This window comes from Phoenix dactylifera, chromosome 10 (genome assembly GCF_009389715.1).
Source record: "Phoenix dactylifera cultivar Barhee BC4 chromosome 10, palm_55x_up_171113_PBpolish2nd_filt_p, whole genome shotgun sequence".
Classification (NCBI taxonomy): domain Eukaryota; kingdom Viridiplantae; phylum Streptophyta; class Magnoliopsida; order Arecales; family Arecaceae; genus Phoenix; species Phoenix dactylifera.
Window position 1 is genome coordinate 12,602,807 of NC_052401.1, and position 26,188 is coordinate 12,628,994.

General features: G+C 38.0%; 1 protein-coding gene across 2 annotated transcripts; it reads right to left on the minus strand.

Annotated features, from left to right (window-relative positions):
• Positions 1-1,366: 1,366 nt before the first annotated feature.
• LOC103697331 (serine carboxypeptidase-like 45) lies at positions 1,367-4,781 on the minus strand. Of its 2 annotated transcripts, none has more exons than XM_008779170.3 (10): positions 4,204-4,781; positions 3,869-3,970; positions 3,698-3,793; positions 3,182-3,274; positions 3,021-3,100; positions 2,611-2,925; positions 2,366-2,490; positions 2,065-2,157; positions 1,812-1,929; positions 1,367-1,712 (listed from the first exon to the last, which is right to left on the minus strand). In XM_008779170.3, exons 1-10 carry the CDS (start codon positions 4,454-4,456, stop codon positions 1,563-1,565), a joined length of 1,425 nt encoding a protein of 474 aa, XP_008777392.1. In that variant the 5' UTR covers positions 4,457-4,781; the 3' UTR covers positions 1,367-1,562. The 2 variants fall into 2 exon arrangements, with proteins under 2 accessions (XP_008777392.1, XP_008777393.1); XM_008779171.3 differs by having other exon boundaries at positions 2,611-2,892; positions 4,204-4,777.
• Positions 4,782-26,188: the final 21,407 nt, after the last annotated feature.

Below are 26,188 nucleotides of genomic sequence, written 5' to 3' on the forward strand. Positions count from 1 at the left end.
TTTGTTATTGATCACTTAATCTTCCAGGAGGAGATGCCCAAACTTGCGATGTGTTGGGTGTGCTACCTTTACCTTTTTCTTAATTACATAGTCAAGCAATCACTTTTCCATTAGTATGGTGTTCAGGGCTTGGATTGCTTCACAGGAGGCAAGGGAAGGTGACATGCTGTTTGTCTGCTGTTTCTGGTAAGTGAGATCTTCGGAAAACCTTTCACCAGATTTTAGCCCTCAGTTTTATCGATATTAACAGGTTAGCTCAGTCGCTTGTCCATGTATGGCGTAATTGTTTGGTGCCAGCATACTGTGAATAACATTAGAGACTCAGGCTACTACAAGAGAAATTTGTCGGCGTTGTTTCTACAAGAGCTGCAGTTTGTTGCTGCTGTTTCTTTTTTTTCTTTTTTCTTTTTTTTTTACTTGTTTTTGGCTAACCAGTTAGTTTCATGTTGCTTGATACATGTATCATTTTGCCAAATTCAGCTAGTCTCCTTGTTTGTGAAGATCTGCATCTGTGTATACTGGGGTAGGCACCAGAAATGGGATTCATGAAATAATTCAAGCTATGCACATTAAAACAATTAAATGATCAAAGATGAAGACTGGAAAAGTGTTCCGATCCCACCAAATCCTGCTTGACCTAGTGAGAGAAGTAAATCCTTTTTGTTTTAGCTTATTTATAGTCCAAGTTGATGCATTTCTGGAATGATGAAAAGTGGCTTGTTCACCATCATTCTTCTCTTCTGAATCTGTTGGGCAATAAATCCTTTGCTTGCGCAAGCTAACACGATGTGTCAGATCATTTACTTTGATAACATGCTGCAATTGGAAAAAATTTTGATGCCCAACCAGTGGCCTGTTCCTTTGAAATAGACAAATCTACTAAACACACACTTATATACGATTTGTTGATGTATATTTATTTCATCATTATTTATTTATTGATTCATTTTGCTGACAAGGTGCAACAATATGTTAAAGATCTGCACTTATAAGCATACTGAAAGATGCAAGGTATGTAATAAGAGTTGATTCTACTTTACAACTTCAGTTTCCAAGTAATGTTCCTCTTTTGTTATGAGGCATTGATTAGAAAATTATCTCAAAGAGGGATATATTTTTTATCATAAATGTGGGCTAATTTTAATGAGTTTGATATGCTGCATTTTATTCCTTGCAGCATTCATGACCTTCTAATCTTCGATGCAGACTTATCTGCAAGAAGAATGACCTTACTAACTTGGAAGACCTCAAAAGAAATATATTAATGGTGAAACTTTTCACTGTAATTGCAGCTTACCACTTGATCTCTTCGTCATGAATCAGATACAACTGGATAATTTTGATTCTACTGGTAGCCGTGAATAGATTATCCGTTTCTCTTTGAGGCGATACTGCTTTGCAATGGGAGTTGCTAGCTGAACAAAAACACACAATCTGTGTTCTTTACACAATTTCTCTACCTCCCAGGTTCAACACATTGACAAACCAGGAATGAATGCTAATCTTGCATACACACGAACACTCAATAAAACTACTGAAAGAAAAGGTGGTGAGGGAGTATGTTAGAATGTCTCTGGTAGTGGTCTGCCTTGAAGAAAAGCTCTGAACAGTACAAGAGACCTCTCAGGCTGTGAGAATGGAGCTTCATGAGAAGCTCCTCTGATGGTTGCAAAGGTTAGGATATCCCCGTAGACTTGAGTCCATCCACCAACCTGTCAGCGGCATCAAAAAATATCAGAATCTGATGCATGTAGAGGAAACCAATATAATCTTAGGAATCTGATTTGGGAACAAATGGAGTTTGGATATACCTGTTTTCCCGCAAACCAAACTCTGTAAGGAACTGTTGTTTTAAGTTTTAGTTCCTTTGCCAATCTCTGCACGAGCGTTCTACTCCCGGTCAAAGGAATGACAGAATCCTGATCTCCACTATAATTGAAGAGAACATAATGTAAGATTTCTACCTCCTTGAAGCCTAAACCTTCGGAGAAAAAAGGAAGAAGGAAGAGATTGTAGTTCATAATCCATTTCACACTTGATGAATTTGAGCATTTTATTAGTTACCTGTAAACCAATACTGGGATTCCAGACCTGACAAGTGAGCCCACAACTGAAATTGTGGGTATTTCCAAGTTAAGCAGCTCATACTCAAGAACACTGAAAATGCACCAAAAGCATCATAAGAACTAGTAATCTGTGTAGACATGAAACGAGCAAGCTAATGAATCGCATGTCTTCACACAGATGTAATGACATGATCAGCACTGCATTTTCTACTAATGTAGTTGAACTCAACTGTATTTCAGATTAAGCTAGATCATCATCCACAGAATTCTTTGGGTGGTGAAAGATTAGTCATTATTACCTGCTGCAAACTGACCATTTTGGCACCCCAGCAAGGCGAGCATGAAGAGCATCTTGAACATCTTTGCGGTTGAGATAGTTCACTGTTTCATCCTCCACACAAACATCAATATTCTCGGTAACTTGCTGCATTAAATTTATCAAACTAGTTTGAGGGCAAGGTTACGAAGATAACGAACAAGGGAGGAAGATGAGAAATCATGACTTCGCATTGATTTAATCAGTGCAAAGTGGTTTCGAACTTACTTGAGGACTTAGAACCTTGGATTGCGACAGAACTGATGATATGCAGACATCAAGCGTGACATCATATTTGTCGACAAATCTACTTGTTTCTTGGGTCACTTGGCCCATCACTCGTGCACAAACTGCACTCAATGAGCCTCTGTAGTACTCGCTTACGTATCGAGAGTAGTTACAAGCCAACGTGAAGATTCTATACGTTGAGTCTGATATCAATCCATGGGACCAGAAGAATTCTGCTCTTGAATTGAAGTCAGTGGAGAACTCAAGAACTGGATTGCCCAGCTGCCAGGTACATCGAGAAAAAGGAAAAATTGGCTGAATTTAAGCATAGCAATGATATAGGTCATTCAATTATCTTTTCCAAACAATGAAACAATTGCCTGAAATCTATCATTTCTTCTATTACTTACCGCAGCTCCTTTGAGATTGAAGATATTTTTCTTCTTGTTGAATTTAACCATGAGTTCTGCAAGCTGAGGAACATAATGACCTGATAGAAAATAACAAATGAAGTCATGAAAATTTATTACAGCCATCACAGGGGTGAGAGCAGAGAGCAATGGTATTCTACCTGCATAGCTTTCTCCTGTGATGTAGAGGTCCCTGACCTTGTACTGTGGGAACTTGGAGAACCAGCGCAGCAAGAACACTAGATTATCCCTAGCTTCAGGAACCAAAACAAGCCATAGTTTCAGAGGCTCCCATGTTCTTCAACTTTTTAAGTCACTCTAAAAATAAAAGACTCAATTTAAAATTCTGTTGCACAGATCTGTGAAATTAATGCTAAATTTAATAAACCTTTTTTGGTGAGTAAATGATGGGCGGAGCCATCCATCTATCTTCTTTTTCATTAGGCTACAGAAAGAGGTTTTAATTACTTTAAAAGCTTAAAAAAAAAAAAAGATGAGTAGCATAGACTTTGTTCATGTCTGTGGACAACATGGAGAAGCTCAATATAATCAACTCCCAACAGAAGGGAGAGAGCAGGTCTCCATGGATCTCTTGAACATTTTGTTCAGATCTGCACAAGTAGAGATAGACATTGAAATAAATGATAAGTGTCATGGATGAGTAAAAGCAAACTCACCTGTCATCTTATCATCCACACCTTCATAGCAGGAAGTATCATTGGCATAAGAGAAGCCAACTCCAGCTGGGGTCTCTAAATACAACATATTGGCCTCTGCAAATCACAGTAAAAGTCCATTCCTTTCCTCCCCAAACTTGGAATAACAAATAAGAGAGACCATGATGTTACCTTTGTTCCAGCTATACTCATTCCTCACAAGCACCTGTTCACTTGGCCTAAAAGGCCCGTTCTCAGAGAATGCCCCAACCCCAACAGAGGAGCAACCTGGGCCTTTAAAGATGTGGAAAAAAAAAAACATTAGTAAGTGAAAAGAAGGAACTTTGAACTCTGCACCAAAAAAAGATGTTGAAAATAAAAAAGAAAACTTTGGTAGGTGAAAAGAAGGAACTTTGATCTTTCCTCCCTTTGTCTTCTGCTGTTATCTCAGACACACTCAGAAACCAAGATGTTTTTTCCTTCTTCCCTTTGCACATTCTAAAACTAATGTTTGAAGTTAGCATTACCTCCATTCAACCAGAGGACCAGAGGCTTTGCGGATGGATCTAGCTCAGCTTCAGTAAAGTAGTAGAAGAGAGCCCTCTGCTTCCTGTCATCCACTGTGATGTAGCCTGAGAACTGCTGGAAGTCAACCTGGGGTTGGCCGGGGAGCTTGCTGATCTTATCTTGGAGGGAGAGATTGGATACTAACTCCTTCGAGGAGCATGGTTGGAGTAGAATTGCAGCCATTACAATGGCCTTCCATGCTAGTGTCTGCATGTTTCCAGAGCCACACACACACACACACACACACACACACACACACAGAGAGAGAGAGAGAGAGAGGAGATTGGTGCTAAGTGGAGACGAAGGGAGGCAATAAATAGCAAGAATTCTACTGTTTCTTTTTTAAACTTTTCTTGTGCAATTAGTTTTGGTACTTAACCCTTTTCAGTTTATGAACAAGCCCCGGGTTGAATGAGAGACTGGGGCTTGTGCATTTGTGCTTCTCCCTCCTTAGGCTGAGCATTAAATGTGGAAGGTGTAGAAAAATGAAAAAGTAATGCATCCTAAAGCGAACATGGGACAGTAGCAGTCACAGTACTATAATGTTGTTGTATCTGATCTGATGGCCCCATGGTTATAAAATTGAGGCACCCTTTAACATGTATATGAAAATAAATAGATAATTTTAGGGTCCCATGATTGTTTACAAGGGAAAAAAAATCTTATCTGGTTGGAAAGTAGGCTTTCCTGCATCAGTTTCTTTTTCTCTAGTGGTTCAGAGAATTGGTGGAGCATGCACCGGTGTAGGCTTGCAGGCAAGAGGCAGTGGAGTTTTTAAATCCAAAAAAAATCTTTGAAAAAGGAAATGATTGATCTGTTCTTTTCTTGTAAGAAACTGACCAAAGGCAAGAGGCTGTCTCTCTTATGGATCTTGTCTAACACCCAAAAAATTAGAATTATTGACTGATTGAAAAATTAATAACTAGATGTACAGCTGATTCTAAGGGGGAGCATTATGATCATATAAATATCAAGAAATTCACTTATTATCCAATTTCCAAAGAGATTCATAGGTATAATATTTTATTTTTTGATATGTGCACTCTTCTTTTGTTCTTCTCTCTAGGTAATGATGCAAAAAAAGAGACAAAAAAGGAGTTTCTCTATTAGATAAATGAGCATATGCATCCATTCCCTTTCCAAAACAGGAGCTTGCAGTTATTGCTGATAATATCTTCCAAGAAAGAAGACCCCTTTTCTTATGAAAGTCTTCAAAAAGTGATCTGAAAAGGATGCCACGATTATGCTGTGCCTCAAAGGAGAGGAGGAGCCTTGTTGTCCCCCAAGAACAGCCATCTTCTACTTTAATTTTTCCATCCTACTGCTATTCTTTTTCCCAGCTTATGGGAAATATCTAGGAGATTACTTGATAATAGAGCTCATTACTGTTCCATAGTAAACATGCACGTGTAGATATATATTTGCATCAACAATACTCCAAGGTGACATAATTTGGGGATATTGATGGACATCCCTCAAGTAGATATTCCCTCTCTCTCTCTCTCTCTCTCTCTCTCTCTCTCTCTCTTTGATTTAAAAGGAGTAGTAAATTTATTGTTTATCAAATTTTGTTTCTAAGTTCCACTGAGATTGCTCCGTTATAACATTTTTATAAGAAAAAGTAAATACTCATATGCGGAAATTTGTCACTGTTATTGTACTAAGTTATCCAAAGTTTTACCTGACAAAAGACATCCTAAAGCATTCCAAAGATTCCAAATTTCTGAGAGGCAATCAATGCAGAAAAATCTCATCATCTTTTAGGTTGGTGATACTGTCATCCATCCTTTCAGCATCTCTATGGAGAGGACTGGAGCGAGGGTTTCTGCAGCACCTGTTTTGTTTTTGTTTGGAAATGCTAGCTGGTAGAGAGATAAAGGCCACCATGGCCTCCACAATCTACTTTTGTCTCCTTTCTGTCTATTCCCTTCTTCTCTCTGAAGATGAGAAAATGGCCTGCAAAGGTGGTAGAGGGCTCTGCCCCCCATCAGACGGGAATTCCCTTGGAGCACTAGGCATTTGGGAAAAGCTTTCTGGCTCCCTCCAGCCCTGATGAGGGTCATGCACGCATGTGAAACTTTGGGCTGGGGGAATCTCCAAGCTATCTGGTCCTAATCTCTTCTAGCTTTGTCCTCTCCTGTTAGTTTTGATGAATAGTTTGGGTTCATGTAGTAGTCTTTAGCCTTTTCTTATAGGGAAGATCACAGGTCTCCACACTGCAGCATCTGAATGATTAGAATGACATTGTTGTTTCTTCCCAAAACTTAATAGAATGGGAGGGGGAGAGAGAGAGAGAGAGTAATTCCTTGAAGAGGGTGAGGGACATAGCCTTCATCATGTGTTGCTCCTATGTTCCAATTTGGCTTGTGAACTTTATAAATAGAGACCCTTAGCCTCAAAGTTTACCATTTTGGTACCGTACCCCGTATCGATGCCACACTAGTATAATATTGGCATGGTACGGTACAAAATTTTTTTGATGTAATGAGTGTCAGTACATCATCTTTACCGAGTACCGATACTGAGCCGATATGGTACAATATGCTCTATACTGTCTGGTTTGGATCGGTACGGCACACCATGCTTAGCCTAAATAATTATGAAATAGGAAAGGTCTTGAATAGGTATAGGATCACTGAATCCAAATGAGCGCCATTCTTTCTTATCATCCATTATAGCAGCTGTTACCCTAGCCATAATTTTATTTCAAGAAAAATCCAGTCCATGGTTGATTGGATGAATAAGAGACTTAGGGCTCGTTTGGTTCGCGGGAAGCATTTTCCTTCCTAGGAATATGATTCCTGGGAAACAAATTCCTAGGAAGAGGATGCCTAGGAAAGTATTTTTGGCATGTTTGGTTGACTATGGGAAAGTGACAAATTTCCAAGGTGCTTATGTTTGGTTGGCCATCCACTTTCCTAGGAAAGTTATATATAATTCCTATTATGCCCTTAATAAAAATTAGATTTTTAATGCCTCTTTAATGCTTCTTTAATGCTGAAGGGACTTTTTGGGAAAAAGTAAAAATGGAGTGATTCCCGCCTCATGGGAAAGTAACTTTCCCATGTTTCTCATGGGAAAGACTTTCCCATGAAATGTGGGAATCACATTCCCATGGGAATATAACTTTCCCTTCTCTCTCCTTTGAAAACTCCAACCAAACAAGAGGTATCTCATTACTTTCCCGTTGACCACACTTTCCCCCCTTCTTTTCCCGCGAACCAAACGAGCCCTTAAGTTCTTCTATATGATAATTGATAGACTTACAGAGAATTTGGTATTTGGGATATCATTGCTATATGGGAACGCACACCTTCAAAATTGCTTTTCTAAAGGATCTTAATTCTTTTTTTTATTTATTTTGGAGAATATGTCTTCAGCATATTCTTAAGATAGTAATATAATGCCATGTATTTGCTAAAATCTACAATGCTTTGTAAATGTTAATCACTCCTACAATTTATACTCCTTTTTTGTAAAATAAGGTTGCTCAAGACACAAGCTAAGGAGAGGAGAACCAATAAGAATTTCGATGAGAAAACAAAAATTCCTTCTGCGAAGCTTGAATCGGATCTATCATTCATCGATCAGGACATCATCCATGTGGTTGTCTTTTGTCTCATTGAGTTGCTCCATTAGTCCATTTGCAGATTCCTATGGTCCATCTACATTCGACAGTTCGATAACACCAACACCAGCATTAATTTGCAAAATCCGGGATCATACATGCACTTCTGATCATTTTTAGTTCATTGGTAGGAAGGTAACGTTCAGAAAACTTCTTGTCCAAGTGAGAATGTGGAAATGAGGCCTTGACATACTAATCTATTCTTGCTAACATTAGAGACAAAATTGTTATTGAAGATTTTTAACTCATACAGAAAAGGAGAGCAGGATGCAGGATGAGACATCAGATTCATATGCTTCAATAAAACCCATATCTCCTCAACTTTGAACTAAATTTTTGAAGATAAAACATACCTGTTAAATGGTCGTTATTAGGCATCACCAGTCGACGATTTATGAAGTAAATAATTATTTTTGAATGGAGATGAGAATTTAAATATATAACATATAATTATTTACTCGGCGAACGATGAAAAACATTAAATAATGAGTCTTATAAAATCTGTTATAAATAACAGTTGTGTATGTGGGGTAGCCGTTATTTCAGAGAAAGAGGAAGGAGAGAACAGTGCTCATGCGTACTGTAGTCAAGTAAAGGGACTGTTTGCATGGATGTTGCTCTCCCTGCCACCCTGGGGAAAGGCCAGCTGGTTCTGAGAAAAGAGACCACTCCTTTGGGGGAACATCCGAGCCTTCTCCGGGATTGCATGCAGTGTGCCCCGGATCTTCCACAGCCCATGAAAAGAAAACCCACTAATCCCACCACTTTTGTACAAAAGACGCAAAGGTGGGGTGCAATACTTTCTTCTAATGACCATTTTGCTTTCTTTCTCCATTCCACCTTGCATCCATGTTTTATCTACGGTACCATTGCTTGGTTTCTCTCTGTTGAGGCTTGAAGGATGTGTTAATTCCATTTTATTGAGATGTTGTAAAACCTAGCAAATTAGGCCCGGTCCACTTGACCGGCCCAGTCACTTTAGCCCAACAAAAAAAAAAAGAAAAAAAAATTGGCACTTGCGCAGCACGTGCCTGGAGAAAAGAGGACTCTCGATGGGAATCTTATTCCTCTCCAAGATGGTCGAATGGAATTCGACTCTAGGTCCGGTCGAGCTCTATTTAGAGCTCCTCCCTATTCTCTCTTTTACCTCATCAAGGAACCAGACCCAATCGGAGCTTTTTGCCAAAGATCTCTTCAGTTTTTCCTCCGAAGCTCGGTCGCCGCCGCACCACCGCTGCATCCAAATACCGCCGGGAACAAGGTAAAGACCTGGTCTCCCTCAAGCAACCCCGCTTTCTTTCATATTTTTTAGAGCCTCGATGCCGACCGGTGATCGTCGGATTTTGGGCAAAAAGAGGATGCTCTACTTCCCTTGTTTTTGGAAACCAGCCCTGTTTTCTTTCGATTTCGGCTACCTTTGCTGCTAGCACTTATCGCTAGAGCCTTCCTCCAGTTCCTCGTAGTGGTTGGAAGCCATGGCTAGAGTCTCTGCTGTTGGGATGCCTCTGTTTCATGGATTAAGGAGGCTGAACCCTTATTTTAGGAAGGTTTCCCTTGCCGTCGGCGTCAGTTGCCATCCACGATGGGCGGTTATGGGTCCCTAACCCCGGGCACCCCCTACAACCACCCCTTCCCTTCCTTCCATAGTAAGAGAGAGAAGAAAACTTACTCTCTCTTTCCAATATTTCTTTTTTATATTTCTCTCTTTGCAAAGTTTCTCTCTCTTGACTCATGCCAGATATGTTGATTGATCCAGATTGACTTATGCCATTGATAACCAAACCCGGACCATTGATTGAACCAGATTGAGATTCTCTTTTTCTCATCCTTTCTCTCTCTTATTTCTCTCTCCACCTGGACTTTCTTTCTTTACTCTCTAGAGTAGTTGGATCCAGTAGGGACTCTACATAGTAATTTGGATTGACCTTGATGAATTGCTCTGATCCATAGTCGTCGGGCGGAATGTCAGCTCTCACCCTGGCTCCTGCCAAATACTGTTAGATTTGATCACCTTCAATCTCTATTGAACTATCTATGCCCTAGTTCAAACATAATTCGATGAAATCATCTTGATTGGACCGTCCCGAATGTCAAGCACTCCTGCTTGGTCAGCCTTATAAGGGTGTTAAAATTTAAAATTTTTATTTTTATAATATTATGATGAAATTCCATTGAAAAGTATAATTTTGAAATATTAGGCTCTGAGAAAGATTTTCAGGATTAATTGGATCTATTAGTTGGATTGCATTTGTAAGGTAAGTAATGTAGCCTTTTTCTAGATTTATCAGTACATTATAAATATTTTTTTTGAGTCAAATTATTCTTGATTTATGAATTTGATGCATGGTGTTATATGCTTTTTTTCTAGAATGTTGTATGATTCTTGATTGAACATATTAGTTTTGATATGGATTATATTTGATTGATTTCGATATTGCAACTTTCGATTTAGAATACTGTAACATATTTTGAGAAAAAGAGTTTTGAATCGAAACATATTTTGACTCACAGCCGAACTATGTTAAGAACCTCGCCAACGGAGGCTAATACGTTAGCACATAATTTGTCTGAAGGTTGTATCCAAGATGATTAGTAATATACTGCCAACAGACTAATGGTCCTAAAAGACTTTGTTGCAAGTTGATGTGCAGCTCACTGCAATAAGATTAGTTGGTGTTATTATTGGAAAACCTAGTGGTCGCATGTATATATATTTTAAAAATTTTACAGTGAAAGCATGAATTAAACTATTTAATTCCTATGCATGCTAGAGATCATATCTCTACAACAAAAATAGATCCAAAATTTTAAACATTTATTCTAAACAAGTATACATGATTCTATGTTTAACATGTAGTCATGCAGAATTTCAGCAACCTAGTTGATTTCTAATCCTAATTTCTAATGAGATCAGATCTTATACCTTTTTTGCTTTGAGGACTTTGATGATGCCTTGATCACCTTCTATAGCCGCACACACATTCGGCCTCTACGGATAGTCCATGCAAAGCTCTAGGAAGATCTTCCTCCGCGGGAGTGCTAGCTTGCATAGAGGTGCTGTAATGGCTGATCCATTGCTTCTCAGAATTTTTCCAGATCCCTAACTCACTCAAAAATTGGCTTAATCAAAACCCTAGGCGTGGGGGTCCTTTTATAGCCAAAGGACCCCCCACGCCTCACACCCTTTTTAGCCAATTTGTTTGGCTGAAAAAAATTTCAAAAAATTTTGGTGAACTGGTAGCTCAGAGGGGAAGATAATTCCTCTTTTTTGTGCACTTTCAATCCCTAAAAATTAGGGGTTCATGCGCCCCAACTTCAGCCGCACACCACCATCTCTTTTTGCACCATACATCCCTACAAATTAGGGATTCATCCTAATCTCTTTAGGAAGGTTTGAGGTGCCATATTTATTCAGAAAATAGCCCCACGCCTCCTCTTTTCTCACGCCAAAAATTGGCCAAAAATAAAGAGGATAGGCACCACTAAGTTTAGGGATAAGGATGAGGTGTCTTTCTTCTTAAAGAAAGAAAGCTAGGGTCTTAAAATTTAGGGATTCTTCTCCTTATCTAATTCTGAATTTTTGGACTCATAATCCTTATTAAATAAGGATTTCTAATTGACTTGGGTCAAGCCCAATCCAATTGTGTCAAGTCCCATCAATTGGGTCAAGCTCAATTTACTTGGGTCGAATCCAATCCAATTAGGTCAAATCCTGATGTAGCTCAAATTGAATCCTATTCAATTTGACTCAACCTAAGCCTAATCATTCAATCAAATTGAGTTCACTAGCAATCTAATTGCTAATTAATCTTTCAATAATTCAATAATTATTTTATTGCAACCTTTGCTTGGGGTAATTTGTCAATCGAATTGACCGATGTACTCTTAGACGATTCTTAATCGTTGATCGGCCATTTAACCTAAAAACTTCTATGTGTGTGACCCCATAGGTTCGAACCTAAGCCGGTAGCACAAGAACAACTTTCCGTACTAATCTAAATGATCATCTAGCAATGGTATCCAACATCTGGATAGGTCGAATAATTGCAAAGCAATATTTTGGAATCCTTGGACTATGGTTACCGTATAATTAATCCCTATGACTCCAAATGCCTAGGATGACTTTAGAGTTCTGTCAACTCTTTAATCAATGCATCCAAAATGTGTTTCAACTTTACAAATTCTGTGACTTCTCACAAAGATTACTCTAGCTAAGATTTTGCTAAATTGAACACAAGGGCATTATCTCTTGTCACCAGGAGGGGTCAATTCCATCTTGACTCACACACCGACTTCGCAAGTACTTGACTGCACCTAGTAGCTTTCCATCACTGAATTAGAAATTCAGATAGTCTTACAAGTCACCGTGGTGATCTCAGGTTTGAGGGATACTTATATCTATATCCACTCGGAACATCGCTTGACAGCAGAGCATTCTGGAACTGGTCACGTTCAGTGAAATGTACTTCTATACTTCATTTGTATGACATATCAGTATCTCTACACTTCTTGGTTAAGAGGACAACCAACATATATGGCATACAACGACCTATTCTTGATAATGCTATTGTCTTAGTGATAGCATATCGTTTGGTCGCGAACTAGTTTAAGAACTCGTAGATAAATCCTCCTTATCGTTTAATAGAGTCTTAAGAACTTCATTACATTACCTGAGTTCACGAAGATGTAAAATATGTAATGAAACATTGCCAAATAACTTTTATTAATTTTATTAATTCATATATAATTCAATCATCAATAGACTGATGATTGTATTTCAGGACACAATGCCCCAACAGTTATGACCTTGCCACAGGGAAGATATGCTCATAGTTTGTGGCGGTCGAGTTGAATTTGATGATTTGAAAGAAATTAATTTATAAACCATATTTAGATTTTTTAGAAAAATTAAATTTAGCATAAGTAATGTTTCACTTTGTTGATCAATTGTGTTTGATCCCCCATTTGATTTTGATGAGTCTAAAATACTTGAGTATATTCCTTATTATTCTAATGAATCTAAGTGAGTGTTTTAGGAGAAAATACATGAAAACTTAAGAGAAATTCATTAAAAAGAGGTTCAAAGGAATTAAGATGAGTTAAACACATAGAATGAACCTAAGTTGCAAATGGACAGTCCACAAGACGTCTCTTATTGTGGACGAGACATCTCTAGCACTTAGAAATTGGTCTAGCACATCCTCGAGTCGACTCATGACTGAGATGAGTCGACTCCCATAATAAGACAAAAGACTGTCTCAACATGCCAGTGCTCGAGATGCCTCCAGCTGAGCGCGAGCCGTCTCCCGTAGTGAAGAACAAAACATCACTTTTCTCCGGGCAGAACATGAGCCAACTTCCGACATACGCGATCCATCTCCTTTAGAGAAAAGACAGAAGAATGGTTTTTGCAAGCAGTGTGCGAGTTGACTCCAGACTGTTGTGAGCCATCTTCCGCAGAAAGATAGAAACTCATTTTCAATGAGGCAGAGCGTGAGTCGACTCCAGATTGTTGCGAGCCATCTCCCGCAGATGAAAGCAGAAATCCGATTTGAATGAGGCAAAGTGCGAGCCGACTTCCGACATACACAAGTCGTCTCCCGCAAGATGATCAGAAACTCATTTCTAAAGAGCCCGATCTCGAGTCGACTCCAGAAAGACTCGAGATGTCTCCAACCTGAGACGAGCCAACTCACTGAAAGGCCGAAACATCTCCAAATCTACTGGCACTCCAATGGCTAGTTTGTCAGAATATCCAGAAGTGGCAGAACGGCTATATTTCCATCTCTAATAGCTATTTTTTGTAGAAGGCTATATGAAGGTGTGTTTTAACAATTTTTCAAAAAGTATTCAAGGGATCTAAAAGAGCATTTAATACATACACCTCATAAGAGCATTCAAGGGCCATTCAAAGAAAAAGAGAGAGAAGAAAAGCAAGTGGTTGAATTCAAAGCTTCCTCTCCAATCAAAGCTGCCTCAGTGATCCTCAACTACGTGTCAAATCAAAAGAGGGTCAAGCAAAGGAGAAGCCAAAGTTCTTTCAGCGGCATCTATGCTTACATTCTTTATTCATTTACTCTTTTATTTAAATTAATATATCTTCTTGTATAAAGAAGCTTGTAATTGTTCTAAAAACAATCTTTTCTTATCTTGTAACTTGATTCAGTCAGGGGATTGAATCAAGGGTTTAAAGCTTTGTCCAAGCTCGTGAATTGGACTGTATTCAACTAAGGTTGGTTGAGGTTTGGTTTTAAGTTGGTGATCCAGAAAAAACTAACTGGGTTCGTTGTGATTCCAGTAAAACAACGAGTTGGGTTGTGAACTCGTAAAACAACCGGATTGTAATCTAAGGATTGTAATGAATTTCCAAGTGAGCTTAGAAAGTTGACGTAGGGGCAAGAGTTAGCTCCGAACCACTATAAAACCTTGTGTATTTGTGTTGGGATTTATTTGTCTTCCCCTCTTTACTGCATTTCCATTATTACTTCAGCTTAAAATCAAGAAAGCTTTCACTAAGTAAAATTTGAATAGCATAATATCTTTAAAGATCCAATTCACCCCCCTCTCTTGGGTTGTCTTCTGAACAATGGTATCAGAGTAGGTGCTCTAATTTTAATTTATTGACCTAACCGTCAAAGCTAAAGATCAGATGTAAACCCTCTTTGGATCTTCTCAAGCTGAAGGCCAATCCACCAATAGGCCCCCTTTGTTCAATGAAATAAATTATACCTATTGGAAAGCAAGAATAAGAATTTTCATTCAAGCACAAGATTATGACATTTGGAGCATAATCATTAATGGACCACACATTCTCACACACATAATAGATAATGTAGTTATCCCCAAATCTGAAAGAGATTGGAATGACAATGATAGAAAGTTAGCACAATTGAATGCCAAAGCAATGAATCTTTATATTGTGTATTAGATTCTAATGAATTCAATAAAATTTCAACCTGCATTTCTGCCAAAAAAATATAGGATAGACTTGAGGTTACCTATGAAGGTACCAATCAAGTTAAGGAATCCAAGATTAACATATTAGTGCATAAGTATGAATTGTTTTAAATGGAACCAAATGAATCCATAACTGCTATGTTTACTAGATTTACTAACATTGTTAATATTTTAAAAAGTTTAGGTAAATCATATGCCAACATGGATCTTGTCAGAAAAATTTTTAGGTCCCTTCTAAGGTCATGGGAAGCCAAGATGACAGCGATTCAAGAGGCCAAAGACCTCAACATGCTTCCACAAGAAGAAATTCTTGGATCCCCTAATGACATACGAGCTGACCATGAAGCAACACAGTAAGGATGAGACCCAAAGAAAGAAGATTATAGCCTTGAAGGCCATTGCTCAAAAAGAATATGAGGAAAGCAGTGAAGAAGAAGAAGAAGAAGACGATGATGTGGCACTCCTAGCAAGAAAATTCAACAAATTCATGAGGAGAAGGAAGCCACACTTCAAGAAAAATTTCATGGTTAGAGGAGAATCAAAAAAAGGAAAAGGAAAAGAACCTATAATATGCTTTGAATATAAGAAACCTGGACATTTCAAGCAAGAGTGTCCTCTACTAAAAAAAAACGTTTAAGAAGAAGAAAAAGGCTTTTGTAGCAACGTGGAGTCATAGTAAGGAGACATCATCCGAAGATGAACCTCAAGAAATGGCAAACCTTTGTCTCATGGCACACGAAAATGACGGTAAGATCTGAACCCTTCTTAAACTTTACTTGGAAGAATTACATGATGCTGTCCATGAACTAATTGATGATTATAGAAAACTTGGAATGAAAAACAAAGAACTAAAAGCTGTAAATCAAACTTTTGTTGATCATTCTGAAAAACTTGATAAGAAAAAAGAATGTTTAATCAATGAAACTCAAAAGCTAAAATCTGAAAAAACTGACCTTAGCAAAACAGAATGAAGACTTTGACTAATGAAAACTAAAAGCTAAAGAAAGAAGTAGATTAATATAAACTTATTGTAAAAAAGTTCACTTATAACTCAGAAAAATTAGAAATAATTTTGAACAATCAAAGAGCTGTTTTTAACAAAGCCGGTTTTAGATTATAGGCCAAATAGCAAATAAAAGCTTCTTAATTTTTTTTTTGTTAAAACAACTAAAACTAAACCTAAAGAAGTAACATGTTTTTATTGTGGTAGATCTGGACATAAATCATATGTTTGCAATCACAGAAAAATACCTAAAAAATAACAAAGTAAAGAAAGTTGGGTTCAAAAAGAAACCATCTATACTAACCATGAAGGACCCAAGAAAGCTTTGGTACCTAAAAATATATGATCTATGTTTATAGGTATGTCTTGTGGCCAAAGAAACAAAAAAAACTGGTAAATTGATAGTGGCTGCTCAAGACACATGACGAGTAACAAAGATCAATTCTTCATCCTTGAAGCAAAGGAAGGAGGAGTAATGGCCTTTGGTGACAATGACCAAGGTCACATAATTAGTGTTGGTAAAATTCAGATCACTCCTTCCACCTTTATAAATAATGTATTATATGTGAACGGTTTAAAGCATAATCTTATTAGTATTAATCAATTATGTGATAAAGAATTTAAAGTTTCTTTTGAATCATCTCTATGCATAGTAACTAACCCCATAGACAATGGCATCATTTTTATGGGACATAGACATGGCAATATATACATGATAAATCTGGATGATCTTACTATAAGTAGTCACTGTCTAGTTGCCATGGATGCAACACCATGGATTAAGCAAATAAACAATGCTTACCATGAACGAAGAAAATGTCAATCAAGTATCATCAATCTATAAGGATACTTGCAAGGATGTGAAACAATTGATGAGTTATACCTCCTTCAAGTTGTGAAATGGTGAAAATATCGTATTTTGGGAGGATACTTGGATTAGTGATGTACCCATTTCCTCACTATTTAATGTCCCTCTTTTATAAAGTCATAGAAAGGAATGAGCTGGTGGCATCACAATGGAATTGGAAAGAATGAACTGGACTATCATACTTACAGAGCCCACTTTCTCTCCATGAAACAAGGCAGTTGAGCAATTAATGGATCTGCTTGGCCCAATTAGGCCAAACAAAATCATTGATGTATCAGTGTAGAAATTGACAAATTGTGAAATTTCTCTGTCAATTGTTATTATATGCTTGTTTGGGAGGTAGCAACACCTAAAAGAGCAAAAATCTTCTTGTGGATTACTCTAAAGAATAGAGGGAGATTTGTGCATGCGCCTCGTTGGTGCTCCCCTCAATCATATGGGCGATTGGAGACGAACGGGCTATTGATGTGTTGGAGGACAGATGGCTGTCCGAGCAGCTCCTTAGGTGGTGGCCTACCTTCTTCGACCCGGTGTACTTGGAGGGATGCAGAGTTCGCGACCTGATTGTCCCTCGGGAGAGAAGATGGAATGTGGACCATGTTCGGCATACCTTCGGGGAGCAGCTGGCTGAGAAGGTTCTGGATCTACCGTTACTTACAGAGGATGTTGCGGCCAAAAGTGTATGGAGAGCGACAAAGAGATCAATGGTAAGTGCCTGTGACCTACAGGATCTGGTCAGAGGAGGATGGTTTGTCAGATGGATGGAAAATAGATCAAAAAGTTGCACATCCATCCCCGTGTTGCATTGTTCATCTAGAAGGTGGCATGGGGATGTTTGTCGACTAAGGGTGTACTGGCAAGGAGGGGTGTACGTGTCACTTCTACCTGCGAGTGGTGTCTAGATGAGGAGGAGTCTATTAATCATGTCCTTTCGATTCCCTCATGTGGCACAGATCTGGGGGTGCGTCAGGAGGTCACCGCAAACCATAGCTACGATTGAGGACTTCCTGCATCTACTGCAGCAGTCATTGTGGATGCCCAGTGTAGTAGAGTGGAGCATCAGATGTGCCTATGTGGCCAACCACATCTGGTTGGATAGAAATGCCCGGATCTTTGAGAGCAGAAAGGTTCATCCGGGGATAGTGGTGGACAGAGCTTTATTTCATGCTGTCGAGGTATCCAGCACCACTACTGCGGCATTGTCTAAGTTGGCGAGGGATATTTGGGTCTCCCATTTAGCTTATACAGCGGCCAAGATGATTCTCGTTTCTTGGGAGTCCCCTAGCTTTCTTAAGATAAATTTCAATGGTAGTGTCTTGGGATGGCGGAGGTAGAGGTGGAGTGGATTTTGTGATCAGGGACCACGACTCCAATTATAAAGAAATCTATGCTGTGGGAAGGCAAAGGATAGCCATGACTAGCTCCGGAGCCTACCTTTTTCATTGTCTCACCCTATTTGACTTCTTCTCCTTGTACTTGTCTTTCTTACCTTTTGCCTCTTAAAAGACTTCTTTATTTTGCACATATTACTCTATTTAATAAAATTTAGAGGAGATTCTTCACTTCCTCCTTTATCCCCTCAAACAAAATAAGAAGAGGCATTGTATCACTTTCTGATAAAAATTAAGTTTTTTTTTTTGTTGTTGCTTTTGTCACATAAAGCTATTATTTCTTTAGATTGTACATAGCACCATGTTCAAGTGCAAAGTCATCTTGAGCAAATGAGATGTGTTTTGACATATGAAATACTATGCATACATTTGTAGGTAGCATCTGCGAGGGGCCTAGTCCATTGACCAACCTGCACACTTATTGGACTCAGGATGGCCTAGTGGTTTCACGTGTGCCGCACATGATGAAACGGGAGAGAAGGACTCTGGTTGTGAGTCTCCTTCATTCCCATTTTCAATTGTGATCGCTATCCGAAAAAGCAGAGGTTCAATCTAATCCGAATACAAAAATCTTAGATTTTTGCCTATTTAAGCTTGCTCATTCTCCCTTTTGAGATCCATCAAAGAATAGGGATAGTTTTCTTTCGATCTTAAGCTTTCTTCTCGAGAGTCATCCTCCATTTTTTACGGAGAAAGGTCGCTGAAGAGCCTTGCCCAGACCTAGGTACGAGCTCTCCATCTTCTCCTCTTCCTTCCTTTGTTTTTTGGGCCTTTATTTTCATGGATTTGAGTCAGCAATCATCAGGACTCTCTTTTGAAATAGAGCACCCCTATTTCAGTTTCTTCCACCATGATCTGACACCACTGGCCATCGGGTTTCGCCTAGAATTGCAGCCACCTGAGGTCATCGTCAGGTGGGCAGTTAGGCCACCGCTACTGCCACCTATTACTGATGAGGGGAAGGAAGAAGAGAGACGATAAGAAGGATTCTTCCCTCTTCTTTCCTCTCTCTACTTTCCATCTCTAGAAGATTTATGGACCCAGTATTGGATCCTATCGACCTGATCTACGAACTCGAGTTGATTCCTGAAAGGAGGCCCTAAACTGTCCTAGTGCCCGGGATGCCTACTAGATTGATCATCTGGCCTTGTCAAGTATCCATGGAAACTCAGTGATGATGAATTATGTTAAATAACTTTTAAGTATGATCGAGTCCATGTCCTATGATTATTTTATCGAATCGGCTCAGGCCTGACTCACCCAGAATCATCGAATGCCATCATCTGACTAATCGTCTATGTTTCTTATTTATTTTAAATTCAATTTAAAATCCGTCAAACAAAAAATTAATTTTGCTTTTAATATTTTTAAATAGGGTTTAATTGTCTAGTGAATTTTGTCAGTTTAAGACGAAAGAGGTAAGTAGATCGTACACTCCTTATTATTTTTAAATTATCATGTTTTCCAATGTATATGGTTGCCAATGAAAATATTCATTCTTTTAAAATTATGGATTGGCATATGTATTATAAAAATTATGCCTTATTGATGAGAGCACAAAAGTAGCGACCTACATGTCACTAAAATTAGTGTTGTTACCAACCGATAATGATTAAAATTCACTAGATTAATATTATATTTGGGTTTGATACAGATTTTCATAAATTAAAAATAAAAATATACATTGAGTACAAATTTGACTTCGGAAGGATCCCTTCCCAGATCCGACCCGGTTGAAGATCGAGTCAGGTCCGAGTCAGGTTCGGGGTCCAAATCGGGTCCAATTTCTTTGTGCTTTTGGAAAAGAATTTTGGGCAAAATCTAATTTGACAATATCATAACTATGAGGTGCTGGGTTGGGGGTTGAGGCCAAGAACCAGAGAAGGAGGGAGGTGTGTTCGTTGGAGGCCATCGGCTGGGAGGAGAGGCTCGGTTTGGGTGGTGTCCGGGCTGGTTCAAGAAGGGAGGAGAGTGCTCGGTTGGGGATCGGCTCCAAAGAACAGAGGAGGGGGGGAGAAAGTCGAGCGAGAGGAAGAAGTTGAGTGCTCTGTTTTCAGATTTGAAAACAGAGCATTACATTTCTTTTGTTTTTTTTATTATTTGTTTTAGTTGTTTTTTCTTTTAAATGTTATATTTTTAATTGGTGTTTAATCGTTCTGTTTTGGGTATCATGTTGTTCTTATTTATTTATTTTTATTTTGATTGAGAGTAATGTTTTTAGTAAGAGTTTTATTTTGAGAGCATGTTTGTCTTGGGGGTTTTTTAGTTTTAGTTTAATAGAGAGATCTATTTATGCTAAAGTTTTTAATTTCTATTATTTTTAATTTCCGTTTCTCCAAAATTCTGTTAATTTTTCTTCTTTGTTATGCAATACAATTAAATCTTCCTTCATGCAATTTGTGTTCACTTCAATCTTCTTGTTTCCATCCATTTTAATTCATGCCAAAGCTTTTCTTGATTAGTTAAATATATAAATGCTTTTCGAATTTAAATACCTGTCTTTTAGTTAATTTCAATTAAAAAATATTCTCCGGTAGACTAGAGATTCAAACATCCCCGGACGTAATGTTTTCCTTTGATCATTCAAAAAACTCGATTTTGAAATCCGAAGTGAACGTTTTTATTTTAAGCAAACTCCAATCGCCTCCCTGTGGATCGACCTCTTACAACCACTATTCTTCGAGTAGGAAACGGTAAGAGTAAATTTAAATTTTAACTTTTGTTCGTCGGTTCTAACAACGATCTGTCTAGCATATTTTAGGTAGACAGGAATCGGAAGAACAGGAATTTTGGCGCCGTTGCCGGGGAGGCAAATCGAGAAGCAAGAACGATCACGAAGATCAAATCAAATTTTGGATGCCCGGAGTGAACGCACTCCGGTAGTAAGTTTTTATTTTTATTATTTTGATTATTTTCAGTTAATAATTTTGTAGTTATTAAATTCTGAAATTTGAAATTCGAAAAAAAAATTCAAAAAAAAAAAATTTGAAAAAAAAAATATATTTCAAAATTCAAAAATTCAAAAATTCAAAAGTTAAATTTAAAATTTGAATTCTGAAATTCGAAATTTGAAATTTAAATTTTAAAAAAATAAAAATAAAATAAAATAAAATAAAAAAAATCTACATTATTTTTGTTAGTAATTGATAAGGTGCAATCCCCGAGGTGATCATACCTCTATTGGGGCTCCTCACGGAGTAATCTCCAGAGCTTATTCAACGGGCATTCGGGAGATTGACTGACGCATAAGGATTGTGTTTAGTTTACATTCAAGTTATTGCTAAAAAAAAAATTTTAAAAAAAAAATTTTTTAAAAAAAAAGTAAAAGTAAAAAAAAAATTGCTTGCTCATTTAATCAATACAACCTAATGACATTGCATAAACTTTAAAAAAATATTGATTATTTGCTGCATTTAGTATTAAGCATTTGCATAAAGTAATTAAGGGCAAAAACCCATTAAAAAGATAAGGTCAGGAAGTCATTACCCTGTCCTTAGCCCAAAAATCACCACCTTGCATACTTATCTAAGCCAAATTAAATTAAAATCAAATTAGACGTTGGCCTTAGGGTTTTCGAGCTCAATTAGGCTCTTGGAAAGAAGCGGCTGAAAGCCACTCCAGTGAGGATTTAGTAATTGGTGATGTCTAGGAAAGTTTTACAACAGTGAGAACTGTTACGGGTATTGTGGTATCGGTGTATCCCTTCTGGCACCACTGCACACCCCGGGACTTTCCTGGTCACTGGTTACTGGATTACTTAACTGGTAAGCTCAAGCTTAATCTGAAAGGGAGATTAGGACTGTCTAATCTAAGAGAGAATTTCAGGAATTTTTTTAACCTGATAAGTCTCTATGCAACTAGATTTAAGAAGCTATTAAACCTCACTTAGCTCTAAAATTAATAGGGTCAAATTATTGTGTGGTGTTGATTGTGGTCATCTTGGTCTAGCCCTTCTTCTTATCTTTTTAGGATTTCGTTTAAAAAAAAAAAAAAAAATTGAGTCTAATTAAGTTGTGGAAAATGTATGCATGGTAGAAGGTCATTAAGGGATAAGTTAACCCCATTTGATCCTGAGATTGACAGAACTTTTCATCATAACCTGCGAAACTGTAAACCAACCGTCGATCTCTACAATGGGTGAACATATTAGAACCCTGAATGAATTATTCACTCCTGCATCCGCTAGTCCACCTACATGTATAGTATTGCCAATAAATAATGCAGCCCAATTTGAAATTCGGGCTGCAACAATAAACATGTTACCCAAGTTTCATGGGTTCGAGAGGAACAACCCTATATTCATCTAAACAAGTTTTTGACAATCTGTCAAAACATTTTAGAAATTCAAAACTTAGATGAAGAGGGGTATTAAATTAAAGATTGTTTCCCATGACTTTAGAAGATCGTGCTGCTGGCATGGCTGTATTCCCTTGCTTCAAATTCCATCACATCATGGACAGTTGTCTAGGAAGTTCATGGCTAAGTTCTATCCCATGGTAAAAACTGAAAAAATTAAGGATGCCATCAGAACTTTTAGAGGAAAATCTGAGGAGGAATTTTTCCAACTTGGGAAAGATTCCATTGATCTGTTAGTCAAGTGCCCGCACCATTGGGCTTGACAAGGCTGATCTAGTATATTTTCTTTTATAAAGGACTAAACTCCCGGCACATAGAAAACATGATTGAGTCCATGCACAAGGGTAGGTTCATGAACCAAACCCCGGATCAAGCCTATGAATTTCTTGTTGACTTAGCCGAGAACGCCCAAAATTGGAAGTAGCTATGGTGAGGAAGTAAATAGAGATGAGTTCGGGTCTAGAAAACCAGGTAATTATGAAATGAAAGCAGATCCAGAACTCAAAAAATGTCATGTCCAATCTGGTGACTGGAGATGAACAACTTAAAGTAAAAAGTTGATGCTTTCACTGTTTCCACTAGTTCGAGTTTATACCAAAGAGTCAAATCCCGTCATGAAAGTGGATCACGAGTCATATAGTTTGTGGTTTTGTGTAACAGTCCTGAGCATCTAGTGGAGTGCTGCCCTAATCTGCCCCACCATAAAGGCCGAGCAAGCAAATGCTCAAATTCATATAGTGCCTTTAAGAAGCCCACTCCCAACTCGTTCAGCCCAGTTTATCACCCTGATAATAGGTTCCACCCAATTTCTCATACAAGCAAAATGAACCTATTCAGCATCAAGGTGGTCCACCAGGTTTCAAACAACTTCCCCAGGATAGGTCCACCACAAATGAACCAACCTTTGGTTCCATCGTTGTACCGCCTTATAAATGCCCCTATCCCACAGCAACCTTCACAATTAGAAACCATGATGGCTAATATGATGAAACAACAACAAGATTTTATCAAACAACAACAAACAGACCAATACAGCCCAAGCCCAGACTAACCAATTCCATGCGCAAGCAATTGGCAAAACTTGAGGTTAGCCCTGAGCCAAATAGCTAACTCTCTAGGGGATAGGAAGAAAGGTGAACTACCTAGTCAACCAGTGCCTAACCCTAGTAGACAACAAAATCAAGGTCAGATAGGTCAGTATCAAATCAATTCTAATAGAAATCCGAACCTATGAAGTCCAGGCAATTAACCACTTTAAGGTCTGGCAAGCAAGTGGACAATAAAGTCCAACTTCCTGAAAATGAAAAAGAAAATAAATCTGAATCCGATAAGAACCCTATTCAGAAGAGGGGTCAAGAACAGGACAAACCGGAAAAAAGGGAGAAACCTATAGAAACCATACAAACCCAAGCGTTCCCTTTCCCAGTAGACTTCAGGACTCCAAGAAAAACAATCTAACTTTGATGAAATCATGGAAGTCTTTAAAACTGTTAAATAAATATACCTTTTCTCGATGCCATAAGGGGACAAATTCCCTCTCTATACCAAAATTCTTGAAAGACCTCACCAACGGTCAAAAGAAAAACAAGGATTCCTAGGCAAGCTGTGAGGGGCTGCACAAGCCTCATCTTCTCATTCAAACAACAGATTGCCCCGAAATTTCATAAAGACCCTGGTTGCCCAAACTTTATTGAAATAAAAATAGGGCGAGAGACGTTGATCATCCAAAGAGCTTATTAGATTTAGGAGCCAGTTGCTAAACCTACTTCCCTACTATGTGTACCCAGAAAATTAGGTTTTGGGGGAATAAAGCCTTACAAATATTACCCTTTCCTTAGCGAATAGGATTAGTGAAGTACCCCAAGGGATTGTAGAGGATGATAATTGAGTAAAAAGTAAAATGAGTTTTACTATCCTGTGGACTTCGTTATCCTTGAGACTGAACCTGCAATACATCCAGACAGTCACACACCTATAATTTTAGGTAGACCTTTCTTAGCCACAACAAATGCTGTGATCAACTGTCGAAATGGGATGCTGAAGTTATCTTTTGGCAATATAAAAGTCGAGCTTAATGTCTTCAACATAAGTAAACAACCACCCGACGACAAAGAAATCAATGAAGTTGACATGATTGAAAGTCTGGTTCAGGAGACTTTCTTACAAACTTATAATAAGGACCCTTTAGAAGCTTACCTTGCCCATTCCGAGGAAGGGATCAAGCATGCGCCTCTTAGTTCTGTTCCCCTTATGATCATAGATCGTCATCAGCCGACTGTTCTTCATCGGACTTTTCCAAAACCATTCTTAGATAATGGTTGAAAAAAAAAGGAGATTTACATTTTGTCTGGCTGAAGACATAAAACTTAGCGCTCTTGGGAGGCAACCCAACATGTAAATATCTTCTATTTAAAAAAAAAAAGTTCAATTAAATTACTAACATGCTAGGTTTTGGGGGAATTTTGTCCCCAATTTTTAATTTACCCACCCATATCAGGTAACCTCTTCTCTGTCCTCTTACTGTGCTTAAAATTTTCTTTAACATTGAGGGACAATGTTAGATTTAGGTTGGGGGTATTTTTACGCATTTTATAAAGAGGAAAAAAAAAGTTTTTAGTTGAAAATTTTTGAAAAAAAAATATATATACAAACACACAAGGTATATTAAATCTAAGAGCGCCCAATGACTAGTTGGAAGTAGTTGCAAAGTGAGTTCTTTTTATTAAGTTCCTTTTAGGTGAGTTGTAAGCTAATTAGTGCTTTGAATTTCACAACACATCTTGGGCCTGCATTTTCTAAGGTATAGGTTCGACATTGGTTGTTGGAATATGGTAGCAACCTCGATCCTGATGAACCATCTTTTTCTGATCCAAAAAAAAAAAATGGTGGATTTAGTCAGGTACATCGAAAAGGGCTACCTATTGTCAAAGGTCAGCGGGCTTGTGATGAGGAACCCGAGCATAGGTCCGTAGGGGAGTCTTGATGCCCGACACCTCATGCCAACTGGTGTGAGAATTGTCGACTAATTGCTTGCTACATGGAGGAATCATCACAGGAGTAAAAGTGCACAATATATACATCATCATTTCTCTTTAAAAAAAAGAAAAAAAAGAAAAAAAAAAGAGAGAAGAAAAAAAAATGAAAAACAAAAAAAAATGTATATTGACCTTAAAAAAGACAATAGTGTGAAAGCCGTCGTTGTAAAAATTCGAGTAAACTGGAATATTACATATAAGCCCATGAGGTATTAAAGTAAACATCCACAGCTCTCGAAATCCTGCAGAAAAGATGATTTTGAATCAGCAAATAGGTCTTGTCCGATCAATTCTTGGAAACTACTAATATTAGCGATATTTTGGAGATCCGAAACCTTAGCTGGTGCATGGTCTAGACTTCACTAAGCACTCAAGTATAAATAAGTATTACAACTCCCTAGCAGAAAAACTTAATAACTTCAACTTAAATTGCATACTAACCTAAAATTTGGGCTACTTAGTAATTAAAACCTTGTGTGCTTTTGAAATTCTTATCAGTTATGTACTTGAAATAAGACTTTCATTTCACAAACCAAATTTTATTTTGGGATTAAAGTTTGTGGGTAACTTCACTGCAAACCCTCACGAGACAACACTCGTCCACTAGGGTACCTAGGGGTTTAACGGCTTGTTGCACGTGCTAAGTGCAATCGTAATGCTCTACGAAAGTGAGTATTTATCTTAGTATATTTATATAATAAATAAAA